General features: G+C 50.9%; 7 protein-coding genes across 7 annotated transcripts; 4 read left to right on the top strand and 3 right to left on the bottom strand.

Annotated features, from left to right (window-relative positions):
• Nucleotides 1–311: 311 nt before the first annotated feature.
• On the bottom strand, nt 312–1,570 carry BTS1_1 (FPP/GGPP synthase family protein; the record flags this gene model as incomplete). Its single annotated transcript, XM_033565404.1, has 2 exons — nt 312–1,074; nt 1,146–1,570. The coding sequence occupies 2 exons, from the start codon at nt 1,568–1,570 to the stop codon at nt 312–314; spliced, it is 1,188 nt and encodes a 395-aa protein (XP_033431161.1).
• Nucleotides 1,571–2,521: 951 nt separating this feature from the next.
• Nucleotides 2,522–3,482, top strand: ATNIH1004_000695 (cell division control protein 14; the record flags this gene model as incomplete). Its single annotated transcript, XM_033565403.1, has 2 exons — nt 2,522–2,777; nt 2,851–3,482. 2 exons carry the CDS (start codon nt 2,522–2,524, stop codon nt 3,480–3,482), a joined length of 888 nt encoding a protein of 295 aa, XP_033431160.1.
• Nucleotides 3,483–4,374: 892 nt separating this feature from the next.
• ATNIH1004_000694 (class I SAM-dependent DNA methyltransferase) lies at nt 4,375–5,234 on the top strand (the record flags this gene model as incomplete). The annotated part of the gene is made up of 2 exons (XM_033565402.1): nt 4,375–4,449; nt 4,530–5,234. 2 exons carry the CDS (start codon nt 4,375–4,377, stop codon nt 5,232–5,234), a joined length of 780 nt encoding a protein of 259 aa, XP_033431159.1.
• Nucleotides 5,235–5,374: 140 nt separating this feature from the next.
• Nucleotides 5,375–6,392, bottom strand: ATNIH1004_000693 (putative mitochondrial outer membrane protein (Sam35); the record flags this gene model as incomplete). Its single annotated transcript, XM_033565401.1, has 3 exons — nt 5,375–5,770; nt 5,828–6,067; nt 6,138–6,392. 3 exons carry the CDS (start codon nt 6,390–6,392, stop codon nt 5,375–5,377), a joined length of 891 nt encoding a protein of 296 aa, XP_033431158.1.
• Nucleotides 6,393–7,216: 824 nt separating this feature from the next.
• mac1 (putative copper-activated transcription factor GRISEA) lies at nt 7,217–8,920 on the top strand (the record flags this gene model as incomplete). Its single annotated transcript, XM_033565400.1, has 3 exons — nt 7,217–7,251; nt 7,315–7,475; nt 7,536–8,920. The coding sequence occupies 3 exons, from the start codon at nt 7,217–7,219 to the stop codon at nt 8,918–8,920; spliced, it is 1,581 nt and encodes a 526-aa protein (XP_033431157.1).
• Nucleotides 8,921–9,582: 662 nt separating this feature from the next.
• On the bottom strand, nt 9,583–10,125 carry ATNIH1004_000691 (MICOS complex subunit MIC10; the record flags this gene model as incomplete). The annotated part of the gene is made up of 3 exons (XM_033565399.1): nt 9,583–9,632; nt 9,739–9,889; nt 10,051–10,125. The coding sequence occupies 3 exons, from the start codon at nt 10,123–10,125 to the stop codon at nt 9,583–9,585; spliced, it is 276 nt and encodes a 91-aa protein (XP_033431156.1).
• Nucleotides 10,126–10,478: 353 nt separating this feature from the next.
• Nucleotides 10,479–17,775, top strand: ATNIH1004_000690 (ribosome biogenesis protein URB2; the record flags this gene model as incomplete). Its single annotated transcript, XM_033565398.1, has 11 exons — nt 10,479–10,496; nt 10,594–11,439; nt 11,502–15,100; nt 15,156–15,166; nt 15,226–15,426; nt 15,479–15,577; nt 15,726–15,842; nt 15,983–16,053; nt 16,132–16,381; nt 16,436–17,163; nt 17,230–17,775. 11 exons carry the CDS (start codon nt 10,479–10,481, stop codon nt 17,773–17,775), a joined length of 6,486 nt encoding a protein of 2,161 aa, XP_033431155.1.
• Nucleotides 17,776–19,466: the final 1,691 nt, after the last annotated feature.

Genomic DNA, 19,466 nt, shown 5'->3' with positions numbered 1-19,466 from the left:
ATTCGTGTACTGTTTTGGATCATTATACCTATGGCGCTTGACCTTGCCCTATCATTTTGTCTATTTTCCCTGCGGTTCTGCAAAATAAAGGCTCGATACAACTTGTTAGATATGGAATGGACTGCAACTATTACTAAAATCACATTTGGCTTCATAGTGTATTCCCTAAACAAATTACCAAAAGTTGCAACAAAACAATCATCGCGGTCATCAGCATCGTCATCGTCAGTCTAAAGCATACCAAAAAGGGACAAGGCAGGGTCTCTTTCTATACTTGGTTCGTTGACGAAATCGAGAGAACAGGGCCCAGTTTATTTGCCGGACCCATGGGGGTTTAACGCGGAATCCGTGATTTTGGTGAGAATCGCTCGCACCATTGCACCGTCGTCGTGGCCCTCGGGGCGCTTGCCAGTCCCGCTAGCTTCGATCTCGTCAATGAGCACCAACGCCTTCTGGCGCAGGTCCCGGATCACATCCTGCGTGTGCGCGAAGCTACCCGTGCCCTCCATATAGCTTATCGCATACAACTTGACTTCTTCATCCTTTGTCCGCTGCTTGAGAATGTTGATGAGCTGATGATTTCTTGGGTTTGAGCGGATACTATGTATGATGGGGAACGAGAATTTTCCCTCGGTCAGGTCCTCACAAAGGCCCTTATTCTTGGTGTAAGTGGTATTGGATAGATTGAGATAGTCATCACAGATCTGAAATATCAACCCCATCACGTTGACGAGGTTCACACAATCCCTACCGGTGCTACTCTCGGCTTGCATCAACTTCACTGCTAGTCGAAACAGACCTCCGGTTTTATTCCCCACCATCTCAAGGTACTCCTCTTCGCTGGGGCATGTCAGCGTATCCCGCCAAAAGAGATCCATCCCTTGACCACGATGCAGATTCAACAATTCTTGTACATAAATATTGATCGCGTTAGGATTATTCAGTTTCTGCACTTCCTGTAGAGCTAAGAAATAAACATAATTTGCCGAGTTGATAGTTTGAGCGGTGCCGAATATATTATGTGCCACGGGTATTCCACGGCGGAGAATAGAAGAGTCTTCGACGTCGTCAATCCTACCCATTCAGCGTATTGTATTAGCATCATCCACTGTGCAAAACACTGTCAAATGGGGACGTAAACGTACAGCAACGAAGCTGTGTGGAGCATCGCCACCACCTTATTAATGATTGCAAGACTCTCTGAGGGAACTTTGAGCCATGCATCAAAAGCATTGACGAGTTGCCGTCGGATGTCCTTTCCCGGATGCTGCACCAAATAGTCGTATGGCCCCATCAAGATTCTCTCGTTCTCTTGGGACCACTGGCCATCCTTGTACTTCGTTCCATCCACGCTAGACAGGTTGCGCGTATGTCCGCGCGAGACGTCCATGTTGGTGCGAAGAGGGTCGCCGGAGGGCGACTGTCGACCTGTTTCCGGAATCGACATCAGACCATTAATTTTTTTCGCTACATATGGATGCGCATTAACGATGTTGGTCATACTAGCTGAGCTCGTGCGTGGAGGGATCGATGTGGGGGGTTGGAAAGCGGACGATTCCGAAGACGACATGACGAGTTCTATCAGCCGTTCCTTCCTTCGGATCGGAGCAGGGAGGAAACAGACAGTCTGGTATCAATCACGACCTAGGTCCTTGGGACAGTCAGAGACAGCTAGAGAAAACAAGCGACGGTTAAATAACGTCCTTCAGCATTCCCAGGCTTCATGCGGGGCTCTTTGGTCTCATGCCGATCACGTGAGGACATCACAAAGACAAGACGCTATGGATGATGACGGTTGCATCGATCCACCCCCAACCCATCTAGAATTTTAGATATACTCCGGACTCCGACGAGTTCAGCCGGGATGGAACATCGAGCTTCCACAGTGCCACAGATAAGCGAATCTGCAAGGTCACACCGGGTCTAAGGGTGCAGTCTCCGGGCCGGCGTCACACTCAGCGCTTGATGGTGGGATAATAAACTACAGACTACGGACGATATCACCTGGACGCTTTTGGGCCTGGAGAATGTGGCGCGGCAGACTCTGACAGCACCAGCCTGTGCCTCTAAACGAATCCGTTGTTTCGAATCGCGTCCCTACGAGGATAGCCGGTCGTTTCCCAGGCAACAATCGCATGTGTCCCTGCTGGATGTGGGGAATCGAAACACTAATCGCCCACTAGTTCGTCTGCTAGCATGATCCAGTGGAAGATGAGTACTCCGGCTCCGGTCAAAGGGTTATTTATTCAACTCGGTTATTGCGTATCGTGAATAAATTGCAATTAAATGAGGACCCTGAGAATCCCAGGGCTGGCTGGACCTGGACCGTGTTCTATTTTTTAATTTTCTCTCTTCGAATAACAAACACCGTCATTTCCTCTTGGCAAAGGGGCCAAGCTTCATAGGTCTCTTTTTCTTTTTCCGTCCCTTTTACCTTTCATCTTCGCATTCTTACCCATCACATCTCCATTTATCACTGCTTCCCCGTCCATATTTAGATTTCCCTCCCCCCCCCCCCCAAATGGAGACTTTGCTGGCGCATTCGTTTGACTACCTCTCCTCGTACGAGCCAAGCAAAGTTCGCAAGGGATTACGCCAGGTCGAAGGTCTTCTCGCACAGATATGTTTATCCAAGTCGAAACAGCCGCCGTCTGACAAACGGAGGTCGCTACTATCCTTCGGAGCTCCACAACCAATTCCCAAGGCCCTGGTAGAGCTTAAAGACGACCCCGCTTTCAGAGAATTTTTCAAACTACAAGAAGGGTTCCAATGGAATGGTAAGTGTTACCTGAGCGCTCGAGAATCTTGGTGGGTTACCCAACGCTTCCGATGTTGACGAGCTTGAAATAGTGGCAATGCGCCTGGTAGCGTGCCTGGAGCACCTCCTTGGCCGAGGAAGTAATGGCACCAACGACCTACTCATTGTCTCCACCCTCGACTTAATCCAGGGCGCACTTCTTCTCCACCCTCCGTCGAGGACACTATTTGCGCGAGAAATCTACATGAATCTGCTGCTTGACCTCCTGGATCCGATCAACTGCCCAGCCATCCAGTCCGCGACCCTCCTCACTCTGGTAACTGCCCTGTTGGACCATCCGGCGAATACCCGCACGTTTGAGGAACTTGATGGGCTACTCACTGTGACGTCGCTCTTCAAACAGCGCGCAACCTCGCGCGAAGTGAAGCTCAAATTGGTGGAATTTTTATACTTCTATCTGATGCCGGAAACACCGCTGATTCTGACTGGCGCGGTGGTCAGTGCGCCTAATACTGCGATGGCGGGCCATCAGCGCAGTCCAACGAAGCTTGCGGCCCCGGCGTCGAGAAGCGTCCACACTTCTTCCCAGACCCATGGGAAGGGGCACCGAGATACGCGCACGACAGATGAGAAGCAAACCTTGTTAGGGAGATACCTAAACAATGTGGAGGACCTAGTGGAGGATCTCAAGGAAACTGCGCCCTTTGGAGCGACGGTCTGCTAGCAAGACCGTGTCTCGTCGATTGATTTGTGTCTTGTCTGATTTCTGCATATTCAGCGATGGAGTGTTGTATGGATTGTTGGCTGGGTTGCCTATGTCTTTACCTATGGTTCTGATTCACTTGATTCCCGTGATTCCCTTGTGTGATTGTCTCCTTCGCCTCTCTCGAGTTGTTTTTTTTTTTTTTTTTTTTTTTTTTTTTTTTTTTTTTTTTTTTTTTTTTTCTTTTCTTTTCTTTTACTTGTTATTCTTCTACCGTCTGGTACGGCTTTTGGCATTGTAGTTCTTACCCTGTTCTCATGTCTTTCTTTCATATGACTTACGAGTCCCTTGATGTCTCATGTCCCATGTTTCTGACCGTCTGAGAGAATGACCTCCAATATCGACCGATCATGTAGAATGGAATCAACCTTCAACACTTATACTATGTTTCCTGGTGTCCCAGAATTGCGACAATAGCGCGACTGAATGGCCTTCCCACCGTTTACATTACTGCAAGAAATACTCCTTAAGTAGTACATGTACATGTACAATGCAACCCGGCGGACATCAAATCTACAGTTCGCATTAATAAAGGAAAATAAATTATCAATGCATGCACGTCCCATAAAATGGACTGTGATTCATCATCCAAGGGTACATAACTGATTACACGTAAATCGGTGCAGGTCGGGATATTTGTGTCCATGCTGATGTGACTCATCGGGTGTTATTTCCCTAATTGACTAGATAAAGTCCACAAGAACCATAGCTTCGTATAGTATGTATTAGCGCACCTCCTCCCTCGATCATTTAGTGCATGAGAAACTCGTGAGCTTGAACTAATTTACCGTGTCTGAAGATAGGACTTGTGGTGAGTACAGCAGATACCTAATACTACCTAGGTATTACTACAATGACTCGTGATACATCCGAGTCAAGACCGGTGCAGTATATGGAGACGGTGGAGGCGTATAATCGGTGGGCGGAGGTAAGATATTATAGTCTATATCTATATCGATATCTATCAATAAGTAAGGGAAGATCATATATTCTAACAATCAAAACCAGGTCTACGATACAGATGGCAACTTTTTACAAGCCCTGGATACCATCGAGATGCGCCAACTTCTTCCACACTTCCTCGATCGAGTCGTCTCGGTAAATGCTACGAAACTGGTCGATCTGGGCTGTGGTACGGGGAGGAATACCGTGCAACTAGTTAAGCACGCGTCTCGGGGAACCGAAATTGTGGGCTTGGATGCGTCGCCGGGGATGATGGAGGTGGCGCGGGAGTCGATCCGGAAGGCGGCGACGAGTGTAGACAACGTTTCCGTTTCGCTGGAAACTTTTGATCTGTTGAAATCACCTCCTGCGCCGCCGGAGTGTGCTCTGGGTGCGGCGGGAGTGATCTCGACGTTGGTGCTGGAACACATTCCCCTACAGCAGTTCTTTGAAGGGGCCGCGGCGTTATTGGTGCACGGGGGGTACCTGCTGGTCACGAATATGCATTCCGATATGGGAGCGATCAGCCAGGCCGGGTTTGTGGATACAGCGACGGGGACGAAGATTCGGCCCACCAGTTACTTTCATACGGTGGAGGAGGTGGTTGTCGCGGCGCAGAAGGCCGGGTTCATGGTTGAAGAGATAAATGGGGAGCGGGTGCGTGAGAGGACAGTGGATGAGAATGTGGCGGAGACGCTGGGGAAGAGAGCGAGGAAATGGATTGGGGTCACGGTGTGGTTTGGGATCTGTTTTAGAAAGAATGCGGCGTGATGAATGAGTGACTTTGTCAGATTTTCAAGGCCTAAGTTCGGATCCTGGAGGTCAGGCAATAATGAAGTCCAGAACTGTACAGGAGTAAATTATTCGAGCAAACAGAGTAGGATATCTGCGGCCATCTATCCCGCCTTCGTCTAGAAGAATTCGAGGAGTCGTTCACGATGTTGTACAAGGTTCTCATGTTGCTGCAAGAGTTGTTGCAGTCGGTTCCGTTTCCACCCCATTTCCTTATCCAAAATTAGATGAGTATATGCAAACACGCTAGCATCGAAAAGCCCGGGTTGCGATCGACCGAAGAAGTGGAGTTGATCTCCAAGGAGCGTCGAGAGTGCCTCGAAAGCGTCTGCCGCCTCGGCCTCCAAGGCACCGACATCGATGTATTGCGATGATTTCAAGAGCTCGTCGCGCGCCGCCTGCTGTAGTTGGTTCGAGAGTGCCACCCGTACCAATGGATTTGATGTCGTGGGATCCACATAAAGTCTCCGGGCTACGGCGCTGAAGTTTTCTAGGTCCAGATAGAGTTGATACAACTGCGACGGAGGTCAGTAAACGTCCCGCAAAATTATCATCAGCACTATCCCACGCACCCAAGCATTCCGTATCCGGTGGTCCAGCAATGATGCATAGACTTCAAAGCGCACATCGAGCTGCTGTTCCTCCTCGCAGTGTACCTGCTCTATGGCCCATTTTTGTAGTTTGCTGGACGGTATTGGGGCACTGGTTTGGATGGGATGAGCGGGGAGAAGAAAAGGAAGGGCACCGGTAGGGGATGCATGGTTGTTTGACGGAATGAGGTTAAAGCCAATTCCAACGAATTTTAAGTATGCCTGTCGAAAGAGAGTCCGATAAGCAACAGGGACTCGGTCAATGTGGGTTGTCGCGATCCGAATGACATACCTGCCACTTAAGACATTGCGGATTGAAGGACGGTCTTCCGTGACGGGCCCCTGGAGCATCCGTAAATACAAAGAGCCCATTTTCGCGACGGGCCGTCGCTGGACGTTGAGGGACGTCATTAGAGGGGTATGTGACGAGAGGAAATCGATCGAAGATGCGCTTAATCGGAGCAGGGATGGAGAAATAGTCGCGGGTGTGCGAGACCGTCCCATTTTCCGGCGCCTGGCCGGAGGGATCACAGCCTTCAGCGGCCATTGAAATGCGAGACGAAGAGAGAAGGTGGCTGGGAAGGACCACGGACGGAGACACGTGTCAGACGCCGACGAACAGCGGACGAAGGAGGTGATTGATGAAGCACTGCGGCGTTGCATGTGGATGTCGATTTCCACATTCGACGGTGCCAAGCCTCAGGCAGACAGGCAACACGAGTTCAAGTGTCCAGGTGTCCAGGTGTCAAGGATCATTCTGCCTGAGGCCTATGTGATTACTAAAGCAATGCTCACATTCCTCAACTGAAATACATGCATTTTTCTCCCCGCACTGCATGTTGCTTTCCGGAGGGGCATGGATGCGAGAACTACTGGGAAGCCATACAGGCCGTATTTGTTATTAATCGGCTTGAGTAGGTGAAGCATCTCTTCTGCCTTCCCCTCTGTGTCAACGCATCATCAATCATACCATTATTCTTCACTCCGCGGAGTGAAACACCGATTGGTCCGCTTGCTGAGCTTATTGTCATAGTAGACTCATGCGTCTCTTATCGACTCCGACTCCGAGTACAACTCCTCGAGTTTTGTCTGTTGAGGGATCGGTCCTTTTGCAGCATAACCGCTCTTTGATGAAACTCAAGTCTATCCCCTATCCGGTCCTTGACTAATTTCTAAGAATAATCGTTGGTGGAGGCCAAGGCTAAGATCTGACGGCATTGGTCGCGGTGGAGTAGCCTCCGTTTTGCTCAAGTTTTGGTTAGTGTCGTGAGGTGAGCAGACGGCAACTCATTTCTCCCTCGATACTCCCAGCCCACAAGGTGCTGGATACTGCCTTGTTCAGTCGTTTTATCGGATTGATCGCCTGTCACGATGCCTCTGGACGAGGAAGGCGCTAAATGGTCATGGTATGATGCCGCTCAGTGGTTGTCAACCACACCCAACTAACCAGGACGGATATCATTTTCTAGCGAACCGTGCATCCGTGGCCATCGCTCCTCAAAATGTCAGCATTTTGATCGATTGATGATGAAGGTCCCCAAAGCGGGCCGTCCGCTTGCGAAATGCCCTCATCCGAAAGGCACATGTAGCTGCCAGAAGTCTTATGCATTTATGATTCGCATCCCAAAGGGTGAGTGGCTTCTCCTGATCGCATGGTAGACTGTCACCCAGTACTGATTCTCTGCTACAGGCTCGACTTGTCTATGTAGGCCGGTCTATCAAGTGCCAGCGGATGCAGCGGACCCTGCTCCAACCATGAGTCCGGCTTCTATTGCCCCGACGCCCTCCCCTGGTCCAGGAAAAATCCAGAAGTCATCCAGGAAACAAGTGAAAACAGCTCCAGAGAACATCGCAAAAGCCCTTCATTCAATCCCGGAGTTCCACAACACGCAGACCAGTAATGGAACGCCAAGCAAGATGCCCCCGTACATCGCCAATTCCTCAAGCAGCCGGAGAAATGGCGGTAGCATACCAGGTGCTTTTGCGCCCCAAGGACTGACTGCCCTGGAGACCTCGAAATCTCAAACTGGGAGTTGCTGCTCGCGGGCGCCACAGCCACCGTCGCAGGTGCCTCCACAAAGTTCTTGTTGTAAAGAGTCTGATTCTCCTGTGAGGAACGGTCAGAGCGAAAGAGTTAAAAACGAGCGTCCCGCCCACTTATACTCTCCCTCGCTAAATGGGAATTCTTATATAGCGGCGCCTACCCCCCAGCTTTCTCCATGGCAAGACTTTCATGCAGCCGGACAAAACCATTACATGCACCCCTTTACTCTGCATCAACCTCAGAATGGAACTCCTGCTTATGGGCCCGATTATTTGTCCCGACCAAGGACCTCCTCAGACTTTTCCAACCACGGCAGCTCCAACATTGGATTCAATCAAACGGCCTTGTCGCTGTCCATTCCAAGTACGCCACACACAAATCCAACGCCGGGGGCTTTCGATAGTGACCCTAATCATGATTGCACCTGTGGCGACAGCTGCCAATGTCTGGGCTGTGCGTCCCATCCCTTTAACAGCACTACGAGACAGCACGTGCAAGAGATGGGTCTCTTAGTTGCCCTGGACGGTCAACAGACACTGGAAGGTTTCAATGGTTTCCAAAGTGCGTCACTACGGGAGAACTATCCGAGTGTACCGCGAGTAGATTATTCATTCACGGATTTCAATCGCCCCGTGACGAATGGTGCGAGCAATGATGCACCGCATGTTGGAGTGCAGTCATACGGCGAGATGGGTACCAGGTCGAACAGCCTTAACAACGGTTATTCATCTCCACCGTCCGAGTATGCGTCGGGGCAGCCGCTGATGGAGCCTTCAGAGTATTATACTCTCGAATATCCAGTGGGACTGCCGCCGGCTTGCTCTGATGTGACGGGCAGCTGCCAATGTGGGAATGACTGCTGCTGCGTTGGCTGCCTCACTCATAGTGGTCATAACGGCCTTTCTTTGGAAACGGCCAGTCCAGAAGCTATGTCTCCCACTCCGGTAACTGCAGGTGAAGCAGGAATCAACACGTCCCAGACCGATGTTTTGAGCAACAACTCCGCCCCTTCTGCAACCCCTATGCTGTAGATCTTTCCTCCGATTTGCCTCCAGTACCACTCGTGTTCGGAGCGTTCTCCCCTTCTTTGTCTATTTTCGAAGTTGAGCTTACCATTCGGACGACTGATGATCATGATACCCCTCCATAGATGATGGACATTAGAGCTCCTGGATACCTCGCGTTTATACAATTGTTTTCTTCTCTCGAGGCCTTTCTACCGTTTCAGGCTCGTCTTGACGTCTCCTCTCTTTCAAGCTTCTACCTCCTTACTGCTAGATCAATCCCACTATGTATCGTATGATTTAAAGCCATCTTTTCCTATAAAGGCAGGCCTGGTGGATCTCTTTCGAGCTAGTATCATTATCTGTATGGGGAAGATAGGCCCAAATGGTTCCAAAAACAGATGTCTACCGATATTGAGAATACAAGCTCTGATATTGTCCCTTGAATACTGCATGATTAATTCAAATTTCCACTTTGAACTGCAATATTGGGAGTACATAGGCATCCCGCCAAACTCAATCACATAAGGTAGCGCACCCAGAAGCAGGTATAACAAGGATGAATTGCATGCTCAAATATAAATCAAAGTCTAGAATAGACTTTCTAAACTTTATGCGACGATGTCTCAAGACACCTTAATTCCCCCCAGCTATACAGATATCATACACAAATCAATGTGGAGTCCTCCTTACTTACGCAGGGCGTCTCTTACGGGCGAATCGCCCCGACGGAACGAAGCTACATATTCCCTAACGTTAGCCATCTGCAGAGCGGACCCCTCTCAAGACATTATGCCCAGCGACCCGTGGCACAAAAATCGTCGAGTATCAAAACATCCACGTACCATCAGCCTCTTCCCAAGCACGACCAGCACCGAAGCCCAGACCAACCCACGCGGGCCAAGCCCTCCGCTTAAACAGGAGCACTGAGAAAACAACACCGAACGAAAGACCGAGGGAGGAGCGAATGATCATGGAGGAGATGGCTCGGTCCCACTATGGATGTTCATGACGTTCCGTATTAGCCCGAGTTCAAACAATTTCAAGATTACCCAATCCGTCCACGTAGGTCACAGAACACCCCACAAAGAACGGCCATTAACACCATATCCTGGTCCCATATCAAAAACGAGGAGATTTCAGGCTGTAGACGGTACCTTCTCGTTCAGCAATGCCTCACTGACGGGCTTGGTGGCCCGAGACACGGGTTGGGAACCATTATTGTCGGCCATTGCGATGGACCTAGCAACAAAAAGTCAGTGGGAAACTTTCGATTAGGACAAATTGGAGGATGACCAACTATCTGCAATAGACGGCGAATGGGTACAAAAATGACGCGGGCCTAGACAATCCCAAGGAATGAATTGAGAAAAGAAGGGAGACGATGGAAGCGATCGGGAATGTCGAGCTCGGTTGGCCCAAAGGCGGTCGGCGAAAATTGTGCCAGTTTTCTGGCGTCACAGCGTGCCTCCCATACTTTTCTTCTCTTCAATCGCCAGCCGGCGGACTATGTCGACGTGACATTCGGGTACATCGGCTATTGGAAGATCGGGGAGATAGAATTGTCTTCTTGTCTTCCTCCAAAATGCCGTCTGTTGCGGAGGTGAGTTTTTCTTTTTATCTTGTTCCCTTTGATTGATGTCTTCCCTGAGGGTCTTGAAAAATATATGTGCAAGCTAATATGATTGTGTTCGATACAGCGTCCACGCTCGTCGCAAGAGGCTTTACTTCGTCTTGAAAAAGGCTCTGGTTCACCGACCGCTCAGCTTAACGAAGCCGCCCAGATCATCGGGTTAGACCTGGCCCTGTGTGCGAGCCATCCGCAAATCAATCGAAACCCTTATATTCAGACCAGGGCCGTTCCGAAGGAAGAATGGGTGCTCCGATGGCTGCTGAAGAAGTTGAAGGCGGGGATAAACTATCGTATCGAACCGGCCTCGTTCCTTCTCTTACGGCAGCTCATTGATCTCATTCCTGCGAAGGCGTTGGCAATTACACTCAAAGACCAGAAATTTTTGGGCATCCTCAGCCATGCTATCACGGACTTAGAGGAGGAAGTTTTTACCGGTCTGGAAAATGGGACAACGGAGCTCCTTTATTCGGACTCCGAGTCGAGTACGACGCTTAGCGACTCGCCGCATGACGTTGGAAAGTACGATAAGAAAGGGACCAAGAGGAAAAGGCCTGGTGACAGTGAACAAGACGCCATGGACATCGATGACCAACCACGAAATCCCTCCTCGTGCTTCTTGACCTTCATCCGTGCGCTGGATTGTTTGTACAGCTTGGCGATGCTGGCGAGTCGGACATTGGGTATTGAAGAGGCAGCGAGCGCTCACCTGAGGCACGCTCTGAAAGGGGAGCCCGAGACCATTGCCCTGATGCTGGGAAAGTCGCTTAGAATTGCTGCCGTGGCCACTACACAGTTTTCCCGCGCGCGGAAAACAACCGATTTACAACATTTATTGTACGTGCTTCCAGCGGTCTTGGAGCTATGGGAATTAAGGTCCTATCGTCGGAGCGATTCAGACAGCGGATCAGACAATGTAAGCCTGGAGTGGATTTCTAGCTAGAACTCGGAGTGCCCGGTATGCTAACGTTTCCCTAGGAATTTTTTGCCAAGTTATGCTTCCAAAGCGCCCTAAGATTACATCTCTGCGTGCGATCCGTCCGACTCGACACGGATGAGAGAGCTGAAGTCTTGCAGGGAGTGGAGCGTCTTATTGCTCTCCATGTGGTCCTCCCAGCGCGAGCGGCATTTTTTGACCGAGGAGGCTCAGGCATCGACTACTCAGCGACCGAGACCGATTGGAGTCCTGTCAAACCTGTTTCTGATACTTTCAAGCCTATTCTCTGCGGGACCGAATTCCCTCCCGCGGCCACCGGCAAAAATGTAAATACTACAACCAAGCCTTTTTGGACGACAGCGGATCTCCTACCCGAATTCTTCGACATAGCATCCCGTTCAGTGCCCAGGGACACTTTCAAAAGACAGACACACGAGGCTCCTTGGCTAGAAACCCTTTTTGTGGCTGTTGCCGAGATTGCATATTGGGTTGTTAAAGCAGAAAATGCGGATATCTATCTACCGGAGTTTGTCGGCGTTCTAGAACGCCTTTTCCGTGTGGTTCTTTCTCGCGGTGTACAGCTATCACTTCATACATTGCTTACACATGCTGTGTATACCGGTTTGCTTAAGGACGGGTTATCACAGGTCGAGTGGAACCTCACTGCACTGCTAATTGAGCTAGGTGCGGATATCTTTTTGCCGAATTCTGGGCTGCCTGATTCAACAAAACTGCTCAAGGCGTTGCTTGAGAAAATCTTCCTTCAATGGCGGAGCGGCGTGTCTCGCACGCATATCAGCTACGACGTCATTAAAAGTGGCATTGTGATCCCGCTATTGCGCGGGTTTGTCACAGCCCGAGATTTGCGCACCTTTATGAAATTGTGGCACGAGCAGCTTATCAGGGTCGAAGAGGCACGATTACAGGACAGTACCTTGAGTCTCTTTACAGTCTGGGAGGACGATGATGTATGCAACGTTTACAGCGAGCTGATGCGCAGCCCCCTTACTCACGCATATGCTGCCGTGCAGATGCACACTGCAGCCTCAGAGGTCCGGGGTAAGGATAGTAAAGTATCTGCTACACCCGGCGCCTATGCGCAGGTTTTGATTTTGGAAGCGGGTCTCAGAAGTCGCCCCTTGACTTCTACCATTCCACATGAAGACTTGGAGCCTATCCTCGACGTGTTGACATCCACGCTATCATCAAAGCAAAGCCTTCATTGGCGGTGGCGACTGTGGAGGCTTGCTCGCAACCTGCTGGAAAACAATGGCCCTTCCACCCGTGATGGTCGTGTTGCTGCGGACGTGGGATTAATGGATTCCGCAGCCAAATCGATCCAACGCCATTCAACAGACGAGATGCAAAAGCCATGTGCTACCCTGGAATGTTTTGAGGCATACAGATTTTCCCTTGCCTCCGTCAAGGCGTCTGCAAGTTCTAGCAATGTCGACAAGTTTAACTCGCTCATGAAGAATATCGCCGGATTTCTTCGAGTGAGCTCCAAGCAGGATATTTTGCAGTGGATGGACTCGCCATGGGATGGGCGTGCAGAGACCCTCAGCTCTCCGATCACTCTTGCCCTGGCTTACTCCCTAGCACTCATCGGAAGCCCAGATGCCTGGTCCCTTATCGAATCCGACACCCGTCGGTCTCTGTTCCAACACATGCTGTCCATGGCGACCTCACAGTACAGACCATCGTCGTCCGTGTTGGAAACCGCTCCAGCCGGTGCACGGTTCCTGCAGGCCTGGGCTAGCGTAGTGTGCCACGAGTACCTCCTCAACACTCCCATCATTGTCACAGACCTGATTCAAGTGCTCACGGGAGCTGCCAAGGAAGATACATCAAATCGCATGCTTTACATCGAGAGCCTGCAAAGGATCCCTGCCCCGCTCATTATCCGTGGTCAGAGAGCAATCCTGCTGGAGCTGATGCAAGAAATTATCTTGCAAAAAAATAGCACGCCGGATGTCACTGTGGGGGTGTTGTCACTGATGGCGAAGTTGGCCGATATGCCCAAGTCTGCAGCTACTATAACCAGCGACTGGGAGCCAATGTGGACCGTGGCTAAAGCCGTTTCTTTGAATGGCAATGACGTTGATCTTCAAATCATGAAGGCTTTCCGAAATTTACATCGGGCCGTTGTGGCTAAGCTGCTTGTCCAGTCGGATGAAGATCGCCGCAAGACGTTCAAAAAAATGTACCGGAAAGTGTTGGCCAAGGCGTCCAAGTTGCGGTCGGTCGACCGCGACTCAATGGACTGTTTCTTCCTCCGGATATCTCTGTCCCAACTCTGGATACACCGCAGAAGCTTTCCCGCTGTTTTCAACGAAACAGAGCTTATTACCTGCCGCCAGAAAGTGTTTGAGCTCGTTGTGGCGGAGGTGAAGGCTGCCAGGGATCAGTGCAAGAAGCAGAAGCTGGAAGAAACCATCACTCTGATTAAAATCCTCGATGCATTGGAAGATTTTGAGGATCTTGCTACTAATCACGCCGAAGTCGAGAAGTTCCTGGTCAAGATCGAGAGCTATGTCGAAAAGTCCCTTGACTCCGACTCGTCACTGCGGAGGCTAATCAGACGCCGTATACTGGCTGGCCGAGGATCTGACAAGAGTGTCACCGTTCCGATCATACAGTATGCAGAGGCGCTTCCCCTCCAGCAACTGTACAGTGAGGAGCAACGGCTTTTCATTCGGTCGACGAGCGCAAGGTTCCGGGAATTGACTATGGATGAACGAATCCAAGTGATCCGAGATGTCCGGGAATTGGGATTCCTGGGAGACAGCGCCCAGCAACACCTCCTTATTTCCGGCCTGGCCGTGGCATCGCTTACCCCCATCGAAGACAAGGACAGCGATTCCGCCAAGGAGCTGTCGCTCCTGTGCACCGTGGTCACGGATTCGGTTTCGCGGAGCAAATCGATCGAGCAATTTACCTTTGGTATGGAGTGCCTGGATCTGATCCTGCGGAACCACACGCGCTGCGTTACCCAATGGAACGTCGACAGTCTTCTCGCGTGTGTTGCCGTCTGCGCGTCCAAGGCGGGGCCTCGCATCAACCCCGAATATTCGGGCACGGTCTATATCCGACTCTGCCGGATCATGGGGATTCTCTTGGGCATCCACCGGCAGAAACTCGGGGGCAGGTTCCACCTGATCCTTCCTGCGATGCAGCGATTACTGAACTGCTTGTTTGCCCGCACTCGGAAACGGACGCGGTCGATGCTCTCGGAGAAACGGTCGACCGAACAACCGTTCTGGCTGGCTCCCTTGCAGGCGGCTCACGCGGTGCACTTCACCCGGCTGCTCACGTCGCTCTGCGATCCCACTGTTTCAGCCGTGTCGAGGCCGGCGCAGGGCGGGACGGCCACCGAAGGGTTGACGGACCAGACCAAGAAGGCCAAACGGCTCGCGGGCCAGTACCTACAATATCTGATCATGGAGTATGCGCAGAGCTCGCTGCGGGGAACGCTGGCGCCCGAGGTCAAGGCAGCGATCATGCCTGGACTGTACTCGGCATTGGACGTGATGTCACGGGATACGATGCGGGCGCTGAATGCTGGACTGGACGGATCGGGACGAGCGGTGTTCAAGGGGTTGTACGATGACTATCTGAAGTTTGGCAAGTGGAACCAGGGGTAGATAGCGGTTTTCGCATGTGTTCCGTTACGGAACACGGAGTATATTGCCTAGGATTCTACCTGGTATGACACGTGATTGCGCGTGATTTCCCGAATCCTTATCTGTACGTTATCTTGGTTAGATAGCAATGAATCAGGCTTTAATGATGACGAAGTCGATGGAGGGGCCTCCGCCACCAATCAGCCAGATGCGATCGATTGCATTACTCGATCACATCGAGTCAGCGACGATGAGATATTTGTCGCTGTTTGCGGAGACCCAGTGGAGCCGGCGATAACAGCCGTTCTTACTCGACAAGTCAAGCCACCGAAAGAGCCCCATGGTGGGCGGGCAGCCCCTTATCGGCGGCCTTCCCCATAATTTTGACTCGCCAGGGAATGCATCCCGGTCGTCGATATCACCGTCTTCCGTGTCTGATTGGCCCGATACCCATCATGACGATATGGCTTCTCGTGGCCATGACAGCCAAGTAGGTAGGACAGAGTATACTGTGTAGGGTTGAGGTAATTGATAGGCGGGGAATAACCAGTGTGAGGTAGTGCACCCTTCCCATGATGCTCCCCTTTATATTCTCGTCGGACGCTCCCCGTAGCCTCTCCATCAAACATCCTCGATTCCCAGGAATCGGTCATTGCAACATGGCCCGTCTCAAGCAATGGATCGAGAAGCTCGAGGTGCCGTCGGAGCCAGGGTTGACCAACACCCAACTGATGTTGATGAACTATGACTTGCGGCCAGGTGAGAGAAAGAGAGATAGATCACTTCACTGGCCGACAATTGCCCATCCGACACTGTCTTCTTTGGTGTTTTGGCGTTTCTCCATCAAGAATTGGAAAGCTGACGGTGTGCGACTTTTTCACGTGCTTTGTGCAATGCAGTTGAACTCGAACGTCGTCAATGGACATGGTCTAATTTTATTGCATTTTGGATTGCCGATTCGCTGAATATCGTACGTTGCGAGCCATCCTGTCACCGTCTGCCTGCGGGAAGCGAAGCTAATGAGTCCCGTCAACCGGCGGGGTGGTAGAATACGTGGATGATCTCCTCATCGATGATCGTGGATGGTCTGTCATGGTGGCAGTCGTGGCTGTGTGTCTGGGTGGGCTACTTCATTGCGGCCTGCTTTGTGTGCCTGACTGGTCGCATCGGTGCCGTCTACCACATCTCCTTCCCCGTAGTCTGCCGGTCGACTTTCGGCATCTGGGGTTCCTTGTGGCCTGTCTTGAATCGGGCGGTTATGGCGGTGATCTGGTACGGGGTTCAGAGCTACATTGGAGGTAAGGATGTGATGCCTTGAGTACACACGGCTGCCAATCTGACGCGCGACACAGGACAATGCGTGGCCATCATGATCCGGGCCATCTGGCCCAGCTACAAAAACGTGCCCAACACCCTCTCGGCAAGCTCCGGCGTGGACAGCCAGAACTTCCTGAGCTTCTTCCTCTTCTGGCTCATCTCCTTACCCGCGCTGTGGTTCCCGGTCCACAAGATCCGACATCTCTTCACCGTGAAAGCGGTCTACTCTCCCATTGCGGCCATTGCCTTTTTCGCCTGGTCCATCTCCCGTGCCAATGGCATTGGGCCGATCGTGCATCAACCCGCCACCGCACATGGGAGCACGCTGGCATGGGCGGTGGTGAAGGCCATCATGAGCTGCCTGGGCAACTTTGCGGCACTCATTATCAATGACCCTGACTTTTCGCGGTTCGCCCGCAAGCCGAAGGACGCTCTCTGGTCGCAACTCTTCACGATTCCCATTGGATTCGGCATCACTTCGTTCATTGGCATCATCGCGTCGTCCTCATCGGCCGTGATCTTTGGGGGTCGCATGGTGTGGAATCCGCTCGACCTGTTGAGCATGTTTTTGGACGGGGCCAGCTCGGGCGAACGCTTTGGAATCTTTGTGATCGCTACGGGATTCGCCCTGGCGCAGCTAGGGACGAACATCTCGGCCAACTCGGTCTCTGCGGGTACGGATATGACCGCGTTGCTTCCTCGATACATCACCATCCGACGCGGAAGCTATATCTGCGCGGCCGTGGGCTTGGCTATGTGTCCAGTAAGGCTTCACAATTGTTTCGTGATGTGGTTCCTTCGGCTGTAATGGCTAATCTGATGTGTATAGTGGAACCTGGTGTCTTCGTCCAATCAGTTCACCACCTATTTGTCGGCCTATTCGATCTTCCTATCCGCCATCGCGGGCCCCATGTTCTGCGACTACTACGTGGTCCGCAAGGGGTACCTGCAGATCAAGGATCTCTACACAGTGCGCAAAAACTCCGCCTATCGATACGTGTATGGGTTCTCGTGGCAGGCATACGCGTCGTATATCTCCGGGATCCTGGTCAACATTGTGGGATTCGCCGGCGAGGTGGGCCGCACGGTGCCCGTCGGGGCCCAGTATATCTACAAGATCAACTACTTCTCCGGGGTGGTCGTGTCGTTCGTCATGTACTACATCCTGACGCGCATCGTGCCTGTGCCAGCCACCAGCGACCACTGGAACGAGGTGGGCGTGGATGTGGATCATCTGTCGGTGGCTTACGGCGAGGAAGTGGAAGCGGACGCGGAAGAAGAAGATGCGATACCCAAACCGGACGATTCCACGGATTTTGGATTTGCGTCGACAGACCATAAGAGCGGGACTAAGGTGGGATCTGCCGCGGTGTGATGTATGTGTATGGTGAATTATTTAATTGGATGTGACAAATTTGCTGCAAATCGGAGATTGCTCATGGCCAAAAGCATCTCTTTCGATAAAGGCGCCCCACAAAGGATCATGGATAAGATCCTTGGTAGTGTCGTCTTTCACTGCCAAGTTTATCTCCAAGTTCCTCGCCATGTCTGGGCAGGATAAAAACCATCCCTTCGGCAAACCTTATGTGCGATGGGTTTTCTAGATGAAGCCGAAATGGGCACCATATATTCCTGTCTGCCGATGGTCGCTGATACAGAGATCGACTTTGCTTAACGGAAGGCTCACCGAGCCGAGTTAGTCGTTCCGGATTTTGAAAAGAAGACCGAGTGTGTACCTGTCGCTAATGGTATTTAGTCTGGCACGTATGTTATGTGCAGCGTGGCACATTGTTCCCAATAGACTGTAGATATGTGAAGGGGAAAGAATGCTGGTATTGAAAAGGTGAAGTACGGATGAGGGTGCTCGTCTACATTCTTCACTGCTAGCCTTGAAGACCTTGAGTTTTTGAATGTTACAAAGAATGGCAGCGTTTGCCAGGTAAGACGCAAGTAGACTCGGTCTCAACTGTTGTCATATGTTCACCGGCATACCCAGTGTTGTAGTTACCTCGTCGGGGCAGGCGGATTGTTCTTTGCGAACGCCTTTTAGCTTCGGATATTGTACTCGGTTGCATATCCAGATGAGGACGACCAGGACGCCATGGCTTGAAGCCCAGGGAATATCCAGATTTGTCTGTCGTTCCTGGTTCTCGTCGGTACTGTTATTGATTTCTTGGAGCGTGTATTGACGAGGTTCTTGAGCAGGTGTATTTTCTATGCTATGAAGCATCCGGTTGTTTTCCCTGGCGATAAATCCAGGTCACTGGAACGGATATCTCTCGATACTTTGGGTGCTAAGACTGTATTCTTTCTAGAAGAATATTCTTCTAGGACTGGATATACTCTGGACAGAGTGTCTCTGGTCTCTACTTGCTGTAGTAGACTATGTGAAAGGTCCCCATCTGTGATGCTGTATCTACAGCACCATACCAGGCGTTGGATAATTATGCAATTGATTACCTGACGATTGACGGATACTGCTAGAAGGAGACTACATTGGCAACTTTCATGAGGATGGAAATATTAAACATCTTGACAGTCTACGAGAGGCAATTCTATTCTTGGTTATGTTGCTGTTGGCGTACCTGGGTGGCACAGATCGGCTTCTGGCTGGACCTAGCATTAGCCATCGGATGATGGGTTGCTATGGATATAGATTTACGTAACATCATGGAAAATATCATTCGGCCACAAAATCCGTGGCTAGCACTCATATGCTAGGCCTGTAACTGTGAACTTTGGTGTCGACAGGATGTTCTAGACAAGTGTCTTCCATTTAGTATTCATCCCTCGCTACTTTTCTGAGCTGATATCATACTGAGGACTTCAACTCACGCTGGTAGTTAATAGGGAGAATGAATGATTTAGTTATTTACATCATTATCCATAACTTCCTCTTCACTGGCTGACTTCAGTTTCTGGGGATTAGTTCCCAGATTCTGACTGCTTATCTACCGCTTTCTGTTGCCATTTTCAATCTCCTCTTGTCATCATCAGATTGACCTTTTCGAGTTGAATCGTGAGCTTTAATTCAATCGACAATCATTGAATCGTGCATGCTCACAG

Source organism: Aspergillus tanneri (genome assembly GCF_003426965.1).
Source record: "Aspergillus tanneri strain NIH1004 chromosome Unknown AapTan_2_pilon_pilon_pilon, whole genome shotgun sequence".
NCBI lineage: Eukaryota > Fungi > Ascomycota > Eurotiomycetes > Eurotiales > Aspergillaceae > Aspergillus > Aspergillus tanneri.
Note: the sequence above shows the minus strand (reverse complement) of the source record. Positions and strands in the feature narration are given on the sequence as shown.